Source organism: Carlito syrichta, unplaced genomic scaffold, assembly GCF_000164805.1.
Source record: "Carlito syrichta isolate Samal-C Ts95f unplaced genomic scaffold, Tarsius_syrichta-2.0.1 Scaffold309080, whole genome shotgun sequence".
Taxonomy (NCBI): domain Eukaryota; kingdom Metazoa; phylum Chordata; class Mammalia; order Primates; family Tarsiidae; genus Carlito; species Carlito syrichta.
Window position 1 is genome coordinate 471,970 of NW_007253176.1, and position 20,145 is coordinate 492,114.

At 50.4% G+C, this 20,145-nt stretch overlaps 1 protein-coding gene across 1 annotated transcript; it reads left to right on the plus strand.

Annotated features, from left to right (window-relative positions):
- GOLT1A (golgi transport 1A) lies at positions 1-13,695 on the plus strand. Its single transcript, XM_008066672.2, has 5 exons — positions 1-170; positions 10,721-10,812; positions 12,028-12,206; positions 12,613-12,676; positions 13,345-13,695. Exons 1-5 carry the CDS (start codon positions 146-148, stop codon positions 13,381-13,383), a joined length of 399 nt encoding a protein of 132 aa, XP_008064863.1. The 5' UTR covers positions 1-145; the 3' UTR covers positions 13,384-13,695.
- Positions 13,696-20,145: the final 6,450 nt, after the last annotated feature.

The following is a 20,145-nucleotide window of genomic DNA, read 5'->3' on the forward strand; positions in this document are numbered from 1 at the left end:
GATGGAGGAGAGTTACTCATTTACCAGAGACTCATTTCACAACTTACCAAGGGTCAGCTTCCCATGAGCATGTTCAAGCTTGGTCCTCTCGGCCGTTCTCCGCTTGCCAGCTTGGACCCCGAAGGCCCCCCAGGCAGAGTGCAGCATGATCTCCATCACCGAATGGCAGAGTGAGTCCAGTGACCTGTGCTGCGGAGGGCACGGGGCTGCAAGGGGCTTTCCAGGCCAGTTGAGGGCAGAGGCACGCCCCTCCCAGCCGGGTTCTCTCTCTCTGGGGAATCTCCAACTTGACCTCTGGAGCCAGGGACTGGGAGCTGGGGTGCTGGCACCCAGAGGAGCAGGCCCAGGGCGGGGTGAGCCTCCTCTGCCTTCCAGCCGGTGGGGGTTACCCAGGGCCCACAGGTAGAGGCCGGTACCCTAGAGTCCAGCTGGCCCCTTTCCTATCCCAGGTTCTTAGAACTGGGTTGCCACAGAGATGGATTCAGCAGGCCTCTGCCCATTCAGCAGTCTTTCTCCCACACGTCCTCAAGGTCTCCTGTGGCCCTGGGTCCCTTCTTTTTTTTTTTTTTTTTTGAGTTGGAGTCTCACTCTGTCGCCCAGACTGGAGTGCAGTGGCCGCTCCCGGCCACCGCAGCCTCGACCTGCTGGGCTCCAGCGATCCTTCAGCCTCAGTCTTCCAAGTAACCGGAACTACAGGCGCACGCTACCACACCCGGCTCATTTTTTATTTATTGTAGAGATGAGGTCTCACCAAGTTGCCCAGGCGGGTCTTGAACCCGCGGACTCAGGTAATCCACTCACCTCAGCCTCCCAAAGCGCGGGATTACAGGCGGAGCCACCGATCCCGGCTTCTGGATCCCTTCTTATCAGAAACTAAACTCCACTCCCCCGCCCCAAACCACCATGCCCTCACTCCTAAACATCCTTCCTCTTCCTTTGAGGAGAGGGGTAGGGAGGTAGTCGACAGGTCTGGGAAGGTGGGAAGGACTAAGGCTCTGAGGGTTTCATTCCAGCCTCTGAGCCCCAGTTTCTCATCTGTGAACTGGTGATAACGTTCAGTCTTTCCCTGAACAAATTTGTCCCTGCCATGTGCCAAGCACTGTTTGGGGCATAGAGTATACAACAGTAGATGAAACTGACATTATTCCCTGCTCACATTCTAGAGAGGGGAGACAGGTTTTAAAAAAAAAAGTAAGTATGTCGTATGTCAGATGCTGCTAAGTCCTCCAGAAGAAAATAAAACAGGAAGAGGTTAAGGAGTTTGAAGTAGGAGGGGTTACAGTTTTATGGAGCGTGGCCAGGGAAGGCTTCATGGAGAAGGTGCCCTTTATACAGAGACCTATAGGAAGAGAGGAAACAAAGTCATGCAGCTATCTGAAGGGGAAGTGTTCCAGGAAGAGTGTTCCAAGAACAGACAGTGCAAGGGCCCAGAAGCACTCACGTACTTGGTGTGTTTGAGCAACAGCGAGGACGCTGGTGTGGCTGCGGCAAAGTGCGTAGAGGGGAGAGTCGGAGAAGTTTAGATCAGGGAGGTCCCTGAGGGGTCAGACCACAGAGAGACATAGGCCATGGTAAGGACTTTGGTTTCATCCACGTAAGGGGGGAAACCATTGGAGGATTTTGTGCAGAGGCATGATATGTTCTACTTATAGTTTTAAAAGGTCACTCTGGGTGCTAGATTTAGAATAGGCTGTAGGGGTGGGGGGCAGCAATAGGGAAACCACTTTTGAGTGAGAGACAGTGGAGGAGACCAGGGTGTTAACAGGGAAGTTAGCAGGTAGGAGTGCTCCATGTTGGATCTGTCTGGAGGAAATTGCTGAGAGTATTTGTAATGGATTGGCTGTAGGTGTGAGAAAAAGGAGAGTCAAAAATGTACGCTGGGTGCGGTGACTCACACATGTAATCCCAGTACTTTGAGAGGCTGAGGTGGGAGGATTGCTTGAGCCCAGGAGTTCGAGGCCAGCTGATCAACATAGCAAGACCTCTTCTCTACAAAAAATTTTTAAAACTTAGCTGGGCATGGTGGTGCATACTCAGGAGACTGAGGCGAGAGGATCGCCTGAGCCCAGGTGGTTGAGGCTGCGGTGAGCCATGATTGTGCCGCTGTACTCTAGCCTGGGCAACAGAGTGAGACTCAACTCCAAAAAAAAGAATGCCTCCTATATTTTTAGTCTGGGCAATGGGAAGAGCTGAGTTGGAGGGAAAGCAGGAGTTGGGTTTTAGACGTGGTAAGTTTATTTGTGCTATTGGACATCCAGGAGCTATCAGGTAGGCAGCTTGGGATATGAATCTGGAGTTCTGGATGAGACCTGGACTGGAGAGAGAAACTTGAAAGCTGCCTGCATATAGATGGTATTTAAAACCATGACAATCCAGGAAATCACCCAGGGCAGGTGCAGCATCTCAGCCTCCAGCAACTGACATGGGGGGCAAGATAACTCTTTGTCATAGGAGCCTGCCCTGTACATTATAGGATTTTAGCAGCATCCCTGGCATCTACCCATGAGATGCCAGTAGCAACCCCACTTCGAGTTGTTCCCAACCGTCACATTGCCGAATGTCCCCTGTGAAACATCCCTCCCCTCTCCAGTTGAGAACCACTGGCCTGGGGAATACAAACAGAGACAGAAGAGGGCTGAGGCCTGAGCCCAGTGGCACAATGATATTTTATCAAGCCAATTAACCTGCAAGTGAATATACTCGTACCAAGTGTGCCAAGTCCTGTGAAGAAGGTGCTAAGTCCTCCGGAGAGAGAGAAAAACGAGGGAATCAGATTTAAGTCAGGGAACAGAGAGTGGACCAGGTTTCCCCGGGGAACTGACATTGAGTTGATACCTGAAGGATAGAGGTAGGATGTTCCAGGCCAGGAAACCGCATGTACAAAGGCCCCGAGGCAGGAAGGCTCCCATGGAAGCAATGAGGAGCAAAGCGGTTGGAGCAAAGCAGGCAAGAGGGAGAGTGACAGGAGATGAGGTGGGCAGGCAGGCCTGGGCCCCGCTGAGCAGGCCCTGTGAGCCATGATGGGGCTGAGAGGCTCTGCTGCATTCTAAGCCCAGCGGGCAGCCATGAGGTCCACTACCAAGACGGGGTCGTATATTTCTAAGATCCTGGAGTACTGTGTAGACAAGGACTGGGAGAATGTGAGAATGAAGCAGGGACTAGCTGGGGGCGACTGCAGGAGTTCAGGGGACAGACGAAGGGGGCTGGGAATGAAGGGGTAAGAGTGGAGAGAAATGGATAGCTTTCAGGATCCAATTCGGAAGAGAAAGCAATAGAACCTAGCTGCAATTGGACGGGGGAGAGTGGCCTTCTGCCTCAAGTGGCAGGGTGGGTGGTGGTGACACGCTTACTAGGTTGGGGAAACAAGGGAGGCGTGGGTTGAAGGAAGGGAGATGAGTAACCCAGTTTCGAGTTCAAGATGCCTGAGGGAAAGCCAAGCAGACATGCCGAGTAGACTCCAAGAGAGACCTGGGCCAGAAAGACCGATGTCCACGTTGGCAGCACACGAGGAACGTGGGGGGATGTGGGGAAACAGAAGGAGGAGAGAATGGAGCTCAGGCCCAGTTCGAGTCCCAAGAGGAGGAGAGAGAAGCAGGAGCTGGCAGAGGGGACAAGGAAGAGCGAGGAGAGCAACAGGAGGAAGAACAAGAACGCAGCATCATGGAAGCCAAGGGAGTGGTCGGCGCTGACAGATGAGGGCTATGACCTGAAGGGCATTCATGACCAAAGCAGGAGCAGTTTCTGCAGAAGTGCACCAGGCTGGGTTGGTTAAAGGCACATTTCAGGCCGCACATGGTGGGTTATGCCTGCAGACCCAGTACTTTGGGAGGCCAAGGCAGGAGGATCACTTGAAGCCAGGAGTTTGAGACAAGCCTGAGCAACACAGCAAGACAACGTCTCTACAAAAAAGTCAAAAACTTAGCCAGGCCTGGTGGCACGTGCCTGTAGTCCCAGCTACTTGGGAGGCTGAGGTGGGAGAATTCACCTGAGCCTAGGAGTTCAAGGCCGTGACGAGCTATCACCGCATTCCAGCCAGGGCGACAGAGAAAGACCCTGTCTCTTTAAAAAAAAAAAAAGAAACAAACCCTGGTTATGCCACCTGCTGGCTGTGCACCCCTGGGCAAGTGACTTAGCCTTTGTGTTTAGTTTGGTTTGTGTACTTAGATTGTGCCTGCTCAGTATGTTCATAATACTATCAATCACTATTGTTAATTTTTAAAAATGAATGAAGATCCTTCCTCTTCTCATTCCTCTTCCTCTTTCTAAAAAAAATCCCATCTTAAAGCCATTTATCAGAACAGAGAGGGAGGGATGCCGAGAGTGAGTGTCAGAGCCCGAGCCCCAGTGTCTTACCCAGCGAGGTAAAAAGAGTTGTTTGCATTGGGGTGACCTGGTGCAAAGTCTCATAGCCAAGGGGGCATCCCTGGAAGGTTGGGGAGGGGCGGAAGCTTTATGGTGGAAGGGCCTGGCAGATACCACCTTAAGAGTAAAGAAATAGCATCAGTAAGCTGGGCTCAGTGGCTCAGCCTGTAATCCCGCGCTTTGGGAGGCAGAGGTGAGTGAATTGCCTGAGCCCGTGGATTCAAGACCCGCCTGGGCAACTTGGCAAGACCTCATCTCTACAATAAATCAAAAAATTAGCTGGGCATGGTAGCACACGCCTGTAGTTCCAGCTACTTGGAAGGCTGAGGCGGAAGGATTGCCAGAGCCCAGCAGGTCTAGGCTGCGGTGGCCGGGAGCAGCCACTGCACTCCAGTCTGGGTGACAGAGTGAGACTCCAACTCAAAAAAAAGAAAAAAGAAAAGAAATAGCATCAGTAACGGGGCAAACAAATCGTGCAGCTCCTGTCAGGATACAAAAAGAACACAGCTTCGTGTCTTCTTGATATTTCTGCCTAAGATGCATAACCTGAATCCACTGAGGAAACATCCAACAATCCTAAATAAGGGGACAGCTACAAAATAACGGGCCTGAATCCTCAAAAGTATCAGGGTCATGTCAAAGAAACACCAAGGAATTGTTCCAGGCATAAGAGACTAGAAAGATATGACCGCCAAAAGCCACACGTGGGGAGGAACTGAATTGTTTTGCTATAGATGATATTACTGAACCAACTGATGAAACTTGAATGGGGTCTGAGGGTTAGATGGTAGTAATGTATCAATGTTAATTTCCCAGTTCTGATGGCTGTGTCTTGGCTATTTAGGAGAATAAGGAAAAACCACACCAAAGTATTCAGGGGTGATAAGGTGTCAGGTAGGTGGCAACTACTCTCAAATGGTTCAGGAACAAGATTCTTTGTACTGTATATGCAACTTTTCTGTACATTTTGTGTTCGTTTTTTAAAAAAGGAAACAGAAGAAAAAAGTGAGTGATGTTCTGTAACTCCTTGCCCAGCCTGGGGCCAGAAGGACCTATCTGCCTGCTCCCTGAGATATTGTTTCCTTGGAGCTGCAGCTGCTTTCTGGAGCAAGAAAGATATTCCACTTGCCTTTCATTAATGCGAATAAAGTGGGGAGGACGGGAAGCCTGGCTTGTGTGCATCCGGGCTGGGGTCATTTCTTGGCAGAGGCTTTGGAACTGCAGGGCATCAGTGCAGCCGAGTGTGCCTTGCAGGGAGACCTAAAGCTGGTGGGTTTCCAGGTCTGGGGAGGTCTCCACTTCTCACCACGTGGCACCCTGGAAAGCCAAGCCTCCCAGAGGTTTTGGCCTCTCAGCGGTTGTCTGTGGGATACAGCTGTAACAGCCCCAACTGTCTCCAGCAGGGGGCGTGCTGCCCCCGCTGTGTGAATCCTGAGGACCATGGATGGCAGGCTCTCCAGTCACTCCTGGGAGTGTCTATTTATTTATATATAAATTTGAGTTGGAGTCTCACTCCGTCGCCCAGGCTGGAGTGCAGGGGCCGCTCCCGGCCACCGCAGCCTCGACCTGCTGGGCTCCGGCGATCCTTCCGCCTCGGCCTTCCGAGTAGCTGGAACTACAGGCGCGCGCTACCACGCCCGGCTAATTATTGTAGAGACCAGGGCTCGCCAAGTTGCCCAGGTGGGTCTCAAACCCTCGAGGTCAGGCGGTTCACTCACCTCGGCTTCTCAAAGTGCGGGATTACAGGCTGAGCCACCGAGCCCGGCGGGAGTATCTATTTGAAGGGCTCTCCCCCTACTCCCGTCCTGCCCTCAACCTGCCATGGCTGCTGTCGTGAAAGGAAGTTCAGGAGCAGCCCCCGGTTGGGGACCTTGACTGAAACTGCTAAACTACTCCAGAAGCAAGAGGCAGAGGAAGGTGTGATGCTTGCATATGAGAAACACAGTTGCAGACCCTTTTCTGTCATGTTTCGTGACCCAATGAATGCTGGAAGCACGGTGGCCCACATAGAAGACTTCCCCATTGCAGGAAGATTCTGGAATTGCATCAGCCCTTGAAGAAGAGTGTGGAATGAGTTGGAAGTGTGGTAACTATGCAAGCCAGCACATCACTGTTGCAGAAGAAATACAATATTGGAGAGAAGACATAAAGTGTGAGTTTGAGAAACGTATGCTGTTTCTAAAAATGAGTATGAGGCTGGTCTTAAATATGTGCAGGATGGACATATGGATAGTTTAACAAAACAAAATGAAAACCCAGTAAAATGTTCACCTTGTGTTTCCACACCAAAACATCTACTAAAGGATTAGAGGGCAAGAGTGTATAGTCAAGATTAGGATCGATGGCAGTTATTTTTATGGCAGGCATAAGATAATAACTGATATTTTATAACAAGCATAAAAACCTAAAGCACTTTTATCACTGAGGTTGAAGAAATATGGTTGTGAGGGCCAGGTGCAATGGCTCATCCCTGTAATTCCAGCACTTTGGGAGGCTGAGGCAAGAGGATCGCTTGAGGCCAGGAGTTCAAGATTGAGCTGGGCACCAACATAGCGAGACCCATCTCTACAAAAGAAATCAATAAGTAAGTAAATAAACAAGAACTATGGTGTAGTCTTCTTCCACAATATTCTGGCCTACACAAAATTGTCATGACAAAGTAAATCTCTAGATCCTCAACTTTTGGTTTCTGAGGAAAGAAATATGCAATATGAAAAGACAGAACACACCCTTCATAATGGCCTTCAGGAGTTGAATTCTGCCCAGCTATCCTGGGTTATAAAAGATCTCATTCAGGCAGGCAGGAGAGGTGGAAGTAGAAAACAAACCCAAAAGGATCATGAAGGTTTGTCAGAAACTGGAGGAATCAGCCATGAGCAGAAAATGGATTCTGGGCGGCTAAGTGGTGTATTGAGAGAAATGTAGCTGAGTCCTAACCCAATTCATCACCTGCCAGAAGTGAGACCCAATGAGACTGGATTGCACTGGACAATGAGTTAATGAGGTTTCAGTCTATAATTTGAATGATAGATCTCATTGCTGTATTTTTGACAGTTCTTCTAAAGAAGACCTTTGGCCTTATTTCTATATTGGAATTGATCCTAATCCTCTTAAAATCTGTTCTGCAACAGACTACAGAGGATTAACTACCTGGAAGATGATTGTGTTGTTTCATTTTCTTTCAGTTGTAAATAAAACTTAGCCAGTAAATCTAACTTCAATACTTGTGTTTTTGTTTTTATAGTTCCGCCTCTAAACAACCAGAATAATTTCCTCCCTCACTTTTACAACTATCTGTCAAGCATGCTAATAATACCACTTTCATAAACGCAATGAGGATCAATTCTAACAAACCCAATAAAATGTTTGATGAGGGTGTCAACACCATTCAGTAGGGAAAGAACAATCTTTTCAACAGATGGCACTGGGAAAACTGGATATCCACATACAAAAGAATGAAGTTGAACCCTGACCTTATACCCTATGAAAAATTAACTCAAAACAGATCAAACAAGAACTAAAACTATAAAACTCATAGAAGAAAGCATGGGAGGAAGATTCATGGCACTGAACTTGACAATGATTTCTAGGTTATGACACCAAAAGCACAGACAACAAAAGAAAAAATATCAATCAGACTACATCAAACTTAAAACTTCTGTACATTAAAGGACACATTCAACAGAGTGGAAAGACAACCCACAGAATAGGAGACAATATTTGCAAATCATATATCTGATAGTTGATATCCAAAATATATAAAGAATTCCTGTGACTCAACAGCAACAAAAAGAACAACCTGATTTAAAAAGGGGCAAAGAACTTAAATAGACTCTTCACCAGAGAAGATATGCACATGGCCAATAAGCACACGAAAAGATGCTCAACATCACTAATCATTAGAGAAATGCAAATCAAACTAAAGTGGATATAAGGATACTACCTTATATCTATTAGCATGGCTGCTATTAAAAAAAAAAAAAGCAGCTGGGCTTGGTGGCTCAGCCTGTAATCCCACGCTTTGGGAGATTGAAGTGAGTGGATTGCCTGAGTCCGTGGGTTCGAGACCCGCCTGGGCAACTTGGCAAGACCTCATCTCTACAATAAATCAAAGAATTAGCCAGGCGTGGTAGCGCGCGCCTATGGTTCCGGCTACTTGGAAGGCTGAGGCAGAAGGACTGCCTGAGCCCAGCAGGTTGAGGCTGCCGTGGCCAGGAGCGTGCCACTGCACTCCAGTCTGGGTGACAGAGTGAGACTCCAACTCAAAAAAAATAATAATAATAAAAAATAAAAATTTTAAAAAGCAGAAAAAGTGTTAGCAAGGATGTGGAAAAATTAGAACCCTTGTGTACTGTTGATGGGTGTGTAAAATGGTGTGGCCACATGGAAAACAGAATGGCAGTTCCTTAAAAACTTAAAAAGAGATTTACCGTAAGGTCTAGCAATTCCACTTCTTGGCATATACCAAAAAGAGTTGAAAGCAGAGTTCTGAAGAGATCGTTTTTAATGCGCATATTCATAGCAGCATTATTCACAATGGCTAAAAGGTGGAAGCAACCCAGATGTCCATCCGCAAATGAATGCTTAAGTAAAATGAGAGGTGTAGATATAATGCGTAAATATTTCAGCCTTAAAGAGGAAAGAATGTTAGACACATAGCTACTCCATGGAATAATCTTGAGAATGATGTGGTACGTGAAATAAGTCAGTCACCAAAGGACTGACTGCATAACTGCACTTCTATGAGGGCCCTAGAATAGTCAAGTTCACAGAGACAGAGGGAGGGTAGAATGGTGTTTGCTGGGGGAGAGGGGTGAGGAATGGGAAGTTAGTGTCTAATGGGTTCAGAGCTTCAGTTTTGCAACACGAAGAGTTCTGGGGAGATGTACTTAATACCATGGAAGTGTATGTTTAAAAATGGTAAGATAAGCTGGGCATGGTGGCTCACGCCTGTCATCCCAGCACTTTAGGAGGTGGAGGTGAAAGGATTGCCTGAGTCTATGGGTTTGAGACCAGCCTGGGCAACTTGGTGACATCTTGTCTCTACAATAAATCAAAAAATGATCTAGGTGTGTTGATACGTGCCTGTGGTTCCAGTTACTTGGAAGGCTGAGGCGGAAGGATCATCTGAACCCAGCAGGTTGAGGCTGTGGTGGCCGTGAGCGTGCCACTGCACTCCAGCCTGGGCGACAGAGTGAGACTCCAGCTCAAAATAAATAAAGACATAAACAAATAAATGGTAAGATAGTCAAGGTTATGTTTTATGTGCAATTTGCCACGATTTAAAATTTGAAAATTTAATACAACTTAAAATGAAGCAACACAATGGAGTGTCACTTGTTGACTATCACAGGGGGAAAGATAAATAAAATTAGCAATTCTGTGTAATGGAGAGGGTTAAGGAACCTCATATCCTGTTATTGCATAACTCTTCTTGAGGGGAACCACCTGAAATATGTATCAAAATGTCAGAAATGTAGCCCTTGACCAAACTAGGGGGTCTCGATGTCCTGCACTTTGTACCGTGCTTGCTGACTCCGTGTGAGCTCCTCGAGGTTCAAAGGATGATCACACTGCAGACGGTGGAGTGGGGTGGGACAGTCACTGACAGTGTGGGTCCAAACGCAGCAGAACGGCCAAACACCATGGGCTGAAGTGAGAGTCAGTGGAGGGGTGTGGAGCGGAGCCCCCAGGATGCCTGCTGCCGGAGGGAGGGAGAACCATGGGAGCAGGTGTGGGCTGGGGTGTGGCAGGTCCCCAGGTAGGAGGATGAGCTCATTCCTGACTGATGACTTCTGTTTCCCCAGTCCAGCGTGGAGCTCATCGCCTGCGAGCTGGAGGGTGAGGAGAAAAGAGGCAGTGGCAGAGTTGTCGGGAGGGAAGCCTCTGGAGAAGAGGAAAAGCCAGCTGGGTGGTCCAGGGGCTCTTTGGAGCCGGGGGTCCTGAATTTTCAGTGATGCCCTATGCCCCAGTGTGGGTTGGGATCCTGCAGTTCTCAGTTGTGCCAGGCAGGAACGGGGGAGGCAGGTGGCTATGTCCAGTCCGGTACTGATCTGGAAAAGGCAATGCCGCAGACAGGAGGAAATTGAGAAGACGACATGGGGAGGGCAACACCAGCTTCCTCCAAGGGCTGTTGCGAGGACACATGCCATTATATGTATGGAAGTGGGCAGCACAGTTCCTAGGGGCTAGGTATAGCTTCCTGCCTTCCTCCCTCTCCCTTCCCATTCCCTCTCCCTTCTCGGCACCTGAGATTCCTGGACAGAAATGGAGTCACCCCTGTAAAGGGCAGCTGTTCTGTGGTGATGAGGGATGTCTCCCAAAGCCCATCCCACCCCTGTCTCCCTGCCCATTACAGAGATTGGTGTGGGCACCACCGGTTTCGGCATCTTCTTCATCCTCTTTGGAATACTCCTGTACTTTGATTCGGTGCTCCTGGCCTTCGGAAACGTGAGTCCTCCAGCCCGGCGTACCTCCCCTGCCCCAACTTCCAGAGGTCTCTATTACCAGGGGAGTCATCAGATCACGTCCATCCCAGGGCAGGGAAGTTGGGGGTGGGGGTCAGATATCATTGAGCCTGGGCAGAGGGTTGCGGGAGATGGACCACAGAGCCTGCTGGCTCGGAGAATCGGAGGACCTAGCTCCAGATAAGGCCCTGGGGCTCTGAAATGGATCAGACACTGTCCTTGCCATCGGAATCCCACCCTCTAGGGGTGGGCATATGTCATGTACTTACATGGCTGGGGAGGGTTGGGCAGTGATAAGGTCACAAGATAGACACCTTTAATATGAAACAAAGGGGCTGGGTTCGGTGGCTCAGCCTGTAATCCCATGCTTTGGGAGGCCGAGGTGAGTGGATTGCCTGAGCCTGCGGGTTCAAGACCCGCCTGGGCAACTTGGCGCAACCTCATCTCTACAATAAATCAAAAATTAGCCGGGCGTGATAGCACGCGCCTGTAGTTCCAACTACAGGATCGCCGGAGCCCAGCAGGTCGAGGCTGCAGTGGTTGGGAGCGTGACACTGCACTCCAGTCTGGGCGACAGAATGAGACTTCAACTCAAAAAAAAAAAAAAAAAGAAACAAAGGGCTTAGAGGAAAAAGAACACACCCAGCTAGAGAAGGAAAGGGTATGGAGGTGGATAACACACTTCCAGGTGGTGGCACAGCAAGAGGAAAGGTATAGAGAAGGGGCAGGAAAGCTTGGGATTTGCTGGGAGAAATCCAGAGAGTTCAATTTGACAGAGCCCAGCCACTCTTAGGGACGTCAGGAGTCAAGCTGGAGGCAGTGCTAGGGCCACAAGGTGGAGGGCCTGGAGTGTCATTCCACAGGCAGTAGAGCCCCTGAGGGTTCTTTGTGACTCTGGGTGTGGCTGCCTCACCTATTTTGCCCTCGGTCTTCTTCGCCTGTGTAAAATGGAGAGAACCTGACTATCTACCCCACCTCTCCCAGGACGTATGGAAAGAGATGAAGTCTTATATGAAGAATTGCCTAGGATCCAAGGATTTTGGAGGGAAGCTAAAAACCTGCAAAGTTCTCCTTGTCCATCCCAGGCCACTGGACAGCTCTGTTCCTAGCCAACTCCCCTTACCTGAGGCTCTGGAATTCTGCTGCATGGCTGGTTCCCCCTCTCTGTGCTTCACTGCTTCCTCTCCCTCCCCTGCAGCTGCTGTTCCTGACTGGCCTCTCCCTCATCATTGGCCTAAGGAAGACCTTCTCATTCTTCTTCCAGCGGCACAAGCTCAAGGGGACCAGCTTCTTCCTGGGGGGCGTGGTCATTGTGCTCCTGCGCTGGCCCCTCCTGGGCATGTTGCTGGAAACCTATGGATTCTTTAGCCTGTTCAAGTGAGTGCAAATCCCCATAGCCCTGGAAAGACCCACCAGGGCAGTTGAGTAGCTGAGATCACCCCAGCAGAGGGTGCAGAAGTTGGGACTTTATCCTGTTATCATTAGTCCCCTTTTACAGCCGGAAACCGAGATTCAGAGAAGTTAAGGAATTTGCCAAAGTGTGTACAGCACCAATAAGCGGTAGAGCCAAGATGTGAGCCCAAGGAGTGTGACCCCAGGGTCTTCACTCTTAATCACTTCATTAGGCTGCCCCTCAAAACACAGGGGTGCAGAACCAAGACTGCTCCCCGTGCCCAGAAGCCGCAGTGTGAGCCTTTTGGTAGACCTCAACCTCCATCCTTGCCTCCTCGGTCCTCCCCTCCTGGGCCGTCACCGACTCCTTCCTCCTCCCTTCTGCTTCTAGGGGCTTTTTCCCTGTCGCCTTTGGCTTCCTGGGCAACATCTCCAGCATCCCTCTCTTGAGGGCGGTAAGCAGATTTTGCCTGCAGCTTGGCCGTGGTGGTTTGGGGCGGGGAGCATTTGGAGCTGGTAAAACTGCTGCCCCAGAGGCACTGAACCCTCCCCCACCTCTCCTCAGACCCCTCCCCCCAGCCCAGGTTTGCAGCCTTGGGCTCCCCTTCCCCTCCCTACACCTCCACTTGACAAGAACACGAGAGGTGAGCGGACCACAAGCAGTTGTGCCTACGTGTGTCAAAGAGGAAGGTAGTTATGAATAGCTCCTTATTAAAGCCAAAGAAATAGGGATTCAGAAACTAGGTGACTCAGCCAGGAAGTGCCTGGAATTTCTGGGGAGCTGCCTAAGTTTGGGCCCCAAGCATATGTGACAGCTAATGGCAGTAGGAAAAGCAGGTGGCAGATTCTGTCCTCTCCTGGGGGCAGGCATGGCCAGTGGTCCCCAGCCCCTGCCCCTCTTCCTCTGAAGGACCTGAGAGAAAACGAGCTTTCTGAGGAGTCTGGCAAGGCTCCACAGCCAGCACCTCACGCTACCTGCCTGCTGGGCACATCCCCTGCAACTCCCTCTGATATCAGCGCTGCTTGGCACAGCTCCTTGCTCTCAAGGCCAGCTCTGTAATAGACTAGCTATTGAGTCTCGTCTCTACTCTTTGTCTGGAGTAATGATTCTTGGCTCCCACAGCTGTTCCAGAGGCTTCAAGGCACCAGCTCAATGGTCTGAACAACAGAGATGAGCTCCTTGAACTAGGATCATCGGTTGAGGGGACTGGAGGGAAAATGAGAACCACCCCCTCAGTTCCCGCACCCAGCACTGACTCACTCCCCGTCATATCCGAACCTCTCCAAGTCCAGAAAGAAGGATGGAGCAGAGCAACTAGCCCCAAATCCCCAAGTCGACTCAAGAGCCTGCCAGGACTGTGGGACACAGAGATCAGGGTCCCCTGGCGACCCCACTGGGGCTGGCATCCCATCCCCACCCTATATTTATGGGAGGAAAAGTGAAGATTAAACACCCCAATCTGTGAGTGTGGCTGAAACTCAGAGTCAGTAGTCTCTAGCCGATTAAGTCCATCCTCTGCCTCAGGGCAGGACAACACACACATCATTCCCCATGGCGAATCATGGCCTGTGAGGGTCAGTCCCGTTCTCATAGGTTATAATTTTTGTCCTGGTATTTAATAGTCCTAGTGAGTGAGATAAAATGTTTGCAACAAGCCTCTGTTAGCAGTAAGCACCAGACAACGGACATCCTGTCAGGCGCGTTTCTCAACCATTAGGCCATTCTTTGGCACAGAGTACCTACCAGGTAGAGCTTGTACTGGGAGAGCTTCCTGTCTGAGGGGTAGAGACCCAGCCCCTGCTTTCAGAGACTCCCATTCTGACAAAGCAAACAATCCCTGATTCCAGGAGGCATAGGCCGAAGTCAGGGTGTTGTGCTCTCTGAGGAGGGTCTGAGGAGGAGGGAGAGGGAGCCAGAGAGGGCTTACCCAGGGTACCTCTTATCCAAGGGCAAAGAGAGTTCTTGCAGGGTCAAGAAAGAAACAAGAGTCACCAGCAAAGCATGCATTTAGTAAGTATCCACTGACAAGGGAAAGGGGGCCTATCCTAGCTCTCAAAGTGCTGTCCACAAGCAATCACAAATGATATGATGGTGGGTGCCACGAGACAAGGAGGTGGGGCCCCAGGAGCCTGGAAGCCACCCTCTACATTCCCAGCACTTCCCGGGTGCATCCACCTTCTAAAGCTGCTGTTTTGTTCTGTTGTCCTACGGCCAGCTGCTTACATACCTGTCTTGCCCATCTGGCCATGTCATACATAGTCACCTCAAAACCCTGTGCTGAGGAAGCACTCAGTCACTGAAGTAAGAAGAGAAGGAAGGAAGGGAGGGAGCGAGGGAGGAAGGGAATCCCTACCCGGCCCCGACAGACACAGGATGCTGCCCAGGAGCCGCTGGGAGACCCAAGCTGACCCGGCTGTCTCAGAGCTGGGAGAGGTGGGGAAGGAGGGGACCCTGAATCAGCCTATGCCCTTCTCCTCTCCCCTTCCTTCCTTTATCATGTCTACTTCAGACTGGAGGTGTCTGTGGCTCTTGTCAGAGAGGGAACAAGACATTTCACACTGACACTCTTACACCACACACTCCTCCTCAAATAGTCCATTTCCACATTATTTGGGCCCCCAGTGAGTGGTCTGGGTGGGAAGAGGGTGTGGAGGATGGAAAGAACTAGCAAGAATTAGAAAGCCAGCCCTGGGTGGGGGGATCTGGGAGGGAGGAGAGGCTGACATCGTCATGAGAGCCAGGAGGCGGGGGCCGCGGTCAGGATGCCGTGCTCTCTGAGGGTCTGAGGAGGAGGGAGAGGGAGGCAGAATGGGCTTACGTTTGGAGACGTCACCCTGGGCTTTATAAAAGGGGACGTGATCAGGGAGCTGGCGGGAGTGAGCCCAGGAGCCCAGCTGCCCTCCCTCTGGGTGTTCACCCACCTAGGCAGTCTCATCACTCAGAGACCCCGCCGGGCCAGCACTGAGCCAAGGTAGGTGAACTGCAACATCCATCCTTGGAGAGAGGTCTGCCTGGACCAGGGAGGCTTCAGAAGGGGAGCAGGGCATTAGGGCTAAGACTGACGATGCCTCCAGGCAGGCAAAGGTGGGGAGGAGGCACTGATCCTTCCTGATGACCAGCTTTGGTCAGATTCTTCTGGGATGTCCGGGTGAATGCGTTGACTTGCACTCTTTGTGAAGCTAGGACTCTGGCCAGCCCAAGGGCTCACCCTCACTGTGGAAGGAAAAATGCAATGAATAAGCTCTCTGTGGCTGGGATTAGAGGCCACAGAAGTTTTGGGAGGGGTTGACAAACCCCTCAGTTCCCATGGGCTTAATGAGACTCCCCTGACCAGCTCCCCCAAATTATGGATGGCAAATAGAAGCCTAAACAAAGGGCACCTATAATCCCCCACCTTCTGCTAAGAACCAGGGGCCACTTGCTTCAAAGCGTTCTAACTGTGCCTGGAATTTTTCTGTTAGTCACTAAATGCAACCCCCCCCCATCCTGCCACAGGATGGAGGGAACCACAAAAATCATCTATAGCAGGTTAGCCATTCATGGCCCCTTGAAAGCTGACTGTTCTTTTCCAAACAATTCCATGCTGCCACATGTATTACGTGCCCCCATGGGCTGGACAGTGAACTAAGAGCTGAGGGAATCTGTGTGTGTTGTGTGTGTGTATGTATGGGTGTAGGTGTGGTGTGTATATGTATGTGGTGTGGCATGTGTGGGTGTATTTGTGAGTGTGTATGGGTGTATATATATAGGGGTGTGTGCGTGTGTGCATGGGTGTATGTGTGTGGTGTGTATGTACAGTGTTTGTGTGCATGAGTGTGTATGGGTATATGTGTATGGTGTGTATATGTGCAATGTGTGTACGTGTGTGCCAGGGCCAGGCAGTGTTCTCCCATGGCGGGATGGTAAGTGCCACCCACAATGGCACCACAGGGTAAAAGGCACCACAGGGTAAAAGGAAAAAGGAGCTCTACCTTTCACTCACCCAGTGGCCCACTGCCCCCTTCCTCACGCATGTCCGTCCAGCTTCTGCACAGAGCAGCCGGAACCCACCATCTGAAATGCATATCTACACATACTCCTGTCTGGCTCAGACCCCTCCAGGATGAAGCCCCTGTGTGGCCCCTTTCCTGGCCTCATCACTCTCTCTCTCCCTGCAAAGTTCCACCCTCCTGTCCGACTGGAGGCCCTTATGTTCCCTCTGTGCCCAGTCCTTGCCCGCTGCTCCGGCGTCCAGTATGTCATTTGCAGTGTTATTTTGAAATGATCTTGCTAGACTTGCAGTCTCAGGGGCAGCAACTCTGTGTCTGAGCACACCCATGCACCCCTAGCACCTAGCAAAGCACCAGCACCAAGCTGATGCTCAAGGAATGGTTTCTACAACAGCCTGGACTCTGTGCACCCATGGTCTGAAATGCTTTTACGTTGTTTTCTTTGATGAATTTGTCCTGCTTCTATGCCCTGGGTCTGGGTCTTAAGGCAGGGCAGAAAGCTGCATTCTGGGTTTCAGGGTGTCACAGAATCAAAGTCTGCAAGCATGAGTAACCATCTGAGTGGGCAGCTGGTGACCAATCTGATCCAGTGCTCTTATTTTACAGATGGACCGATGAAGCCTGGAGATGGGGGTGGGGGTGGGGGTGACTTGCTGAAGTCTCACAGGGAATGAGGGCGGAGCTGGGGCGAGATTCAAGTCCTCCTGGTCCCATTTCAGGATTCTTACTTTTTTAACTCCGTGTCTGAGTCCTGCAGGAAGCTGGGAGACTGGGAGAGGGGCAGAGACCAGAGCAGAGGGATGCATGGGCCTGAGCAACCACTAGGAGCTGATGGGAACAAATGTTCCTCCCCAACCCCACCTTCTCCTTGTCCAGGGAGAAAGACCCCAGAGTAGAGGATAGGGGCAAAACAACCTTTTTTGTTCAGCCTGCAGTGTCCCTGCCTTCTCAGAAATTCATCTTTAATCATGTTTGCTGGACGATCTTAAAGGGCCTGATGATTTTTTTCAAAGAGAAATTGGACTTGGGAGCTAGAAGAGGCGGGATGGGGTAGAGGTGGAGGGAGCATGACAGGGTGAGGGGAACCGGGTAAGTGAGGGTCAGGGCTCCCATCTCAATAGCCACAATGATGAGGCCAATTCAATTCATAGCCTCTCAGAGTCCACAGAGAATAGACTAGGGAGACAATTGACCTGATAAATCAGGGAAAGGTTTTTCTCTTTCCTGGTTATAGGCAATAAGACAATTTAATGGCAGTCTTCAAGGCCATGAGGGCTATAAGAAAGAGCAAGATGATTGCCTCTTTCTTCCCTTTTTTTTTTTTTAAGAAAAGGAAAAGAATTAAATTTCTATTACAGCAGGAGGGAACAGGGCCAGGTTCAGGAAGGCACATTCTAATAGGGAGGGGGAGGCACAGAAAGTCATGATTTGTGCAGAACTCAGCACGGAGAAAGAAGTGTCTTCTCCCAGGCTCCAAAGAGAAGGCTGGACCCTCAAAGTCCTCCACTCAGCGTCCTGAAGTCCTTGCCCCAACTCCAACACACTGCATCTCACCCATCCTTTCTCCAGCAATCCCCTCAAGCAAACCTGAAATTCGGAATCCTGGCCATTCTCCAACTTTTAAGCAGTCCTTCCCCTTCCACCAAACTGAATCTTTCCTTCCTCCCTAACCTTACAGGCCTTACCTCCTCCAGGAGGTCCTCCCCAACCATCCCGACCTAGCATGAATTCAGCTTTGACGTCACTGTGCAAGTAGTCTCATTCTCATTTCCATGATATATTTGCTCAGACTTGCCTCTCCGGTGGGAGCCTCCATGGGCAGGGATCTTCTCCTGTCTTTGAGGACTCTCCCTTTCACACTAGGCTCTTACCCATGCACCCAGCCTGGACCCTGTGCCTAACCTAGTCTTTGTTCCCTCTCTCTGTGTCGGCCTCAGGGCACTTCTAGGACCTGCTTGGTCTCACCAGGATGAACTCACTGGTTTCTTGGCAGCTCCTGCTTTTCCTCTGTGCCACCTCCTTTGGGGAGCCGTTAGAAAAGGTGGCACCTGTGGAGAATCCTAGCCCCCCAGGTATGCGTTGCCTGGGAAAAGGTGTGGGAGGGGGGGAGTGGTTGTAAAGTAAGATTGGCTTTATTTTCCAGATTACTGCTAGTCTACTGATGTGAGTTTAATACTGCACTTGGCAAAATCTGGACTGGCACACATGCAGTCCCACTAACCCTGCAAGCTGGGGATGACTTACCTCTCACATAGACATCCATCCACTCACCTGGTCCAGGTGCTTGTTAATGAAAGGGCAGCTATTTAAACCCTGTCAACCTTTGAGTTCATTGGGAAACTGATGAGCTGGAGAATATGAAGCCCAAAAGAGGTAAAGAGACTTCCCTAGAGTCACTCAGGTAAACACTGCAGAAACTCAGCAGGTATCAGATGGCCCTGGGAGCAGGTCTGCTGGGTGGCAGGAGCCAGAGCAGTGCCAGTCCCCAAGTCAGAAGCAATGGATTCGGACAAGTCTTGGTGTCAGCTATCTGGGCAAAACCATAGCTTAGCCTCTCTGCACCTCAGTTCTTCAGCTATGGAACTCAGGGCACACTTTCCACACATGTGATATCATCATACATGCCCATAAGATACCCGACAGCAGAGAACCTTTGCAAGAGTGTCTTCTTTCCTGGAACCTGGCATTTTTCTGGATGAGGGAGGCTGCTGCTCCAGAGAATAATTCAGGGACATTGAGTTGTTGGCTTTTTTTTTTTTTTTTTAATCTTTAGGTGAGGACACAAACAGTAGCTTGAGCAGTGATCTCCTGTTGGTTCAGAGGGCGTTAACTGGGAAGAGAGCCATCCCCCCTCCCTTCTCAGTCAAGCCCTGGGCAAGGTGGAAGGGGTCTCCCAGGCAGATTGTCATTAACCCTGAACCAGGTCCACACTCTTCTTCTCCAGTGTGCCAAGGCATCAGGGAGCAGGGCTCAAAGCCAACCCCCGCCCCGCCACACACCCATTCACACCCATTCACACCCCAGGCCTCATTTCCACGAATCTCTTGCCACAATTGACGGGGGTTATTGTATATTCAGAGTTAGGTGTCCTATTTTACTGCCAAGAAGTATAGTGAACTTAATGAGCCTTGTATGTGAAGTGTCTTCCAAACTAGCCTTGTCAATCCTCAGAATGAAGGAGAGAAATTATATCCAGAGTGAGGGAAGAGAGCCAGTCAAGGTGACCTAGATAATTTCTGTTCCTCATTGAGTCTTTATGTAGCTTATTAAGGGGTCACAATTATTATGAGACAAGGGTTGGAGAACAAGGGCGTGGGGGTACAACGGACGTAGCTCCACTTTCTTGATTTCCATTACTACACGTTTTTCATTAGCTTTTATGTATCTAACAAGCATTGCTTGAGGCCCTACTATGTGCAAGGCACTGTTTCAAGTACTCTGAGATACACAGAAGAATGAATATGGCCCTCACCGGCCTCACAGAACTCACGGTAAGCCAGGAAAGGGGCCAGAGTTGGGTGTCCAGCAAATACTTCAGTTTTCCCTATTTTCGAGCTGTAATCTATTTCCTAAAATAAAGTAATACAAACGTTATTTAGGACGATTCTGACAAACATTCTAAATCAAAGCTATGTTGAAAGAGGGAGGACACCCCAGCCAATACGGTCGTGCTGGTTCTGCCCGGCATTCAGCGCTGAGCTTCCTAAAGGTCAAGGCAAGAAAGGAAAGCACAGGGCGGGGGGATGCGAGCAGGTGTTGCCAAGCCGGGACCCCTGCCTGGACCCCTGCCTCACCTCCTTGTGCTCTCTGCCCTAGGCCAGCGGCTGGGACCCCTGGCCCAGCTGGTCCCCCGGGAGCAGAGCCCGCGAGGCGCCGAGAGGAAGCCCCCTGCTGCCGGGCCCAGCCCTCGGGGGGCCTCGATGTGCCCGCCCCC

Excerpts from the sequence above, each read along its gene's own strand:
- GOLT1A (XM_008066672.2), top strand. The coding sequence starts at position 146 with ATGATCTCCATCACCGAATGGCAGA. Across the intron at positions 10,813-12,027 it reads TGCTCCTGGCCTTCGGAAAC|CTGCTGTTCCTGACTGGCCT; the intron begins GTGAGTCCTCCA and ends CCTCCCCTGCAG. Across the intron at positions 12,207-12,612 it reads GGATTCTTTAGCCTGTTCAA|GGGCTTTTTCCCTGTCGCCT; the intron begins GTGAGTGCAAAT and ends TTCTGCTTCTAG.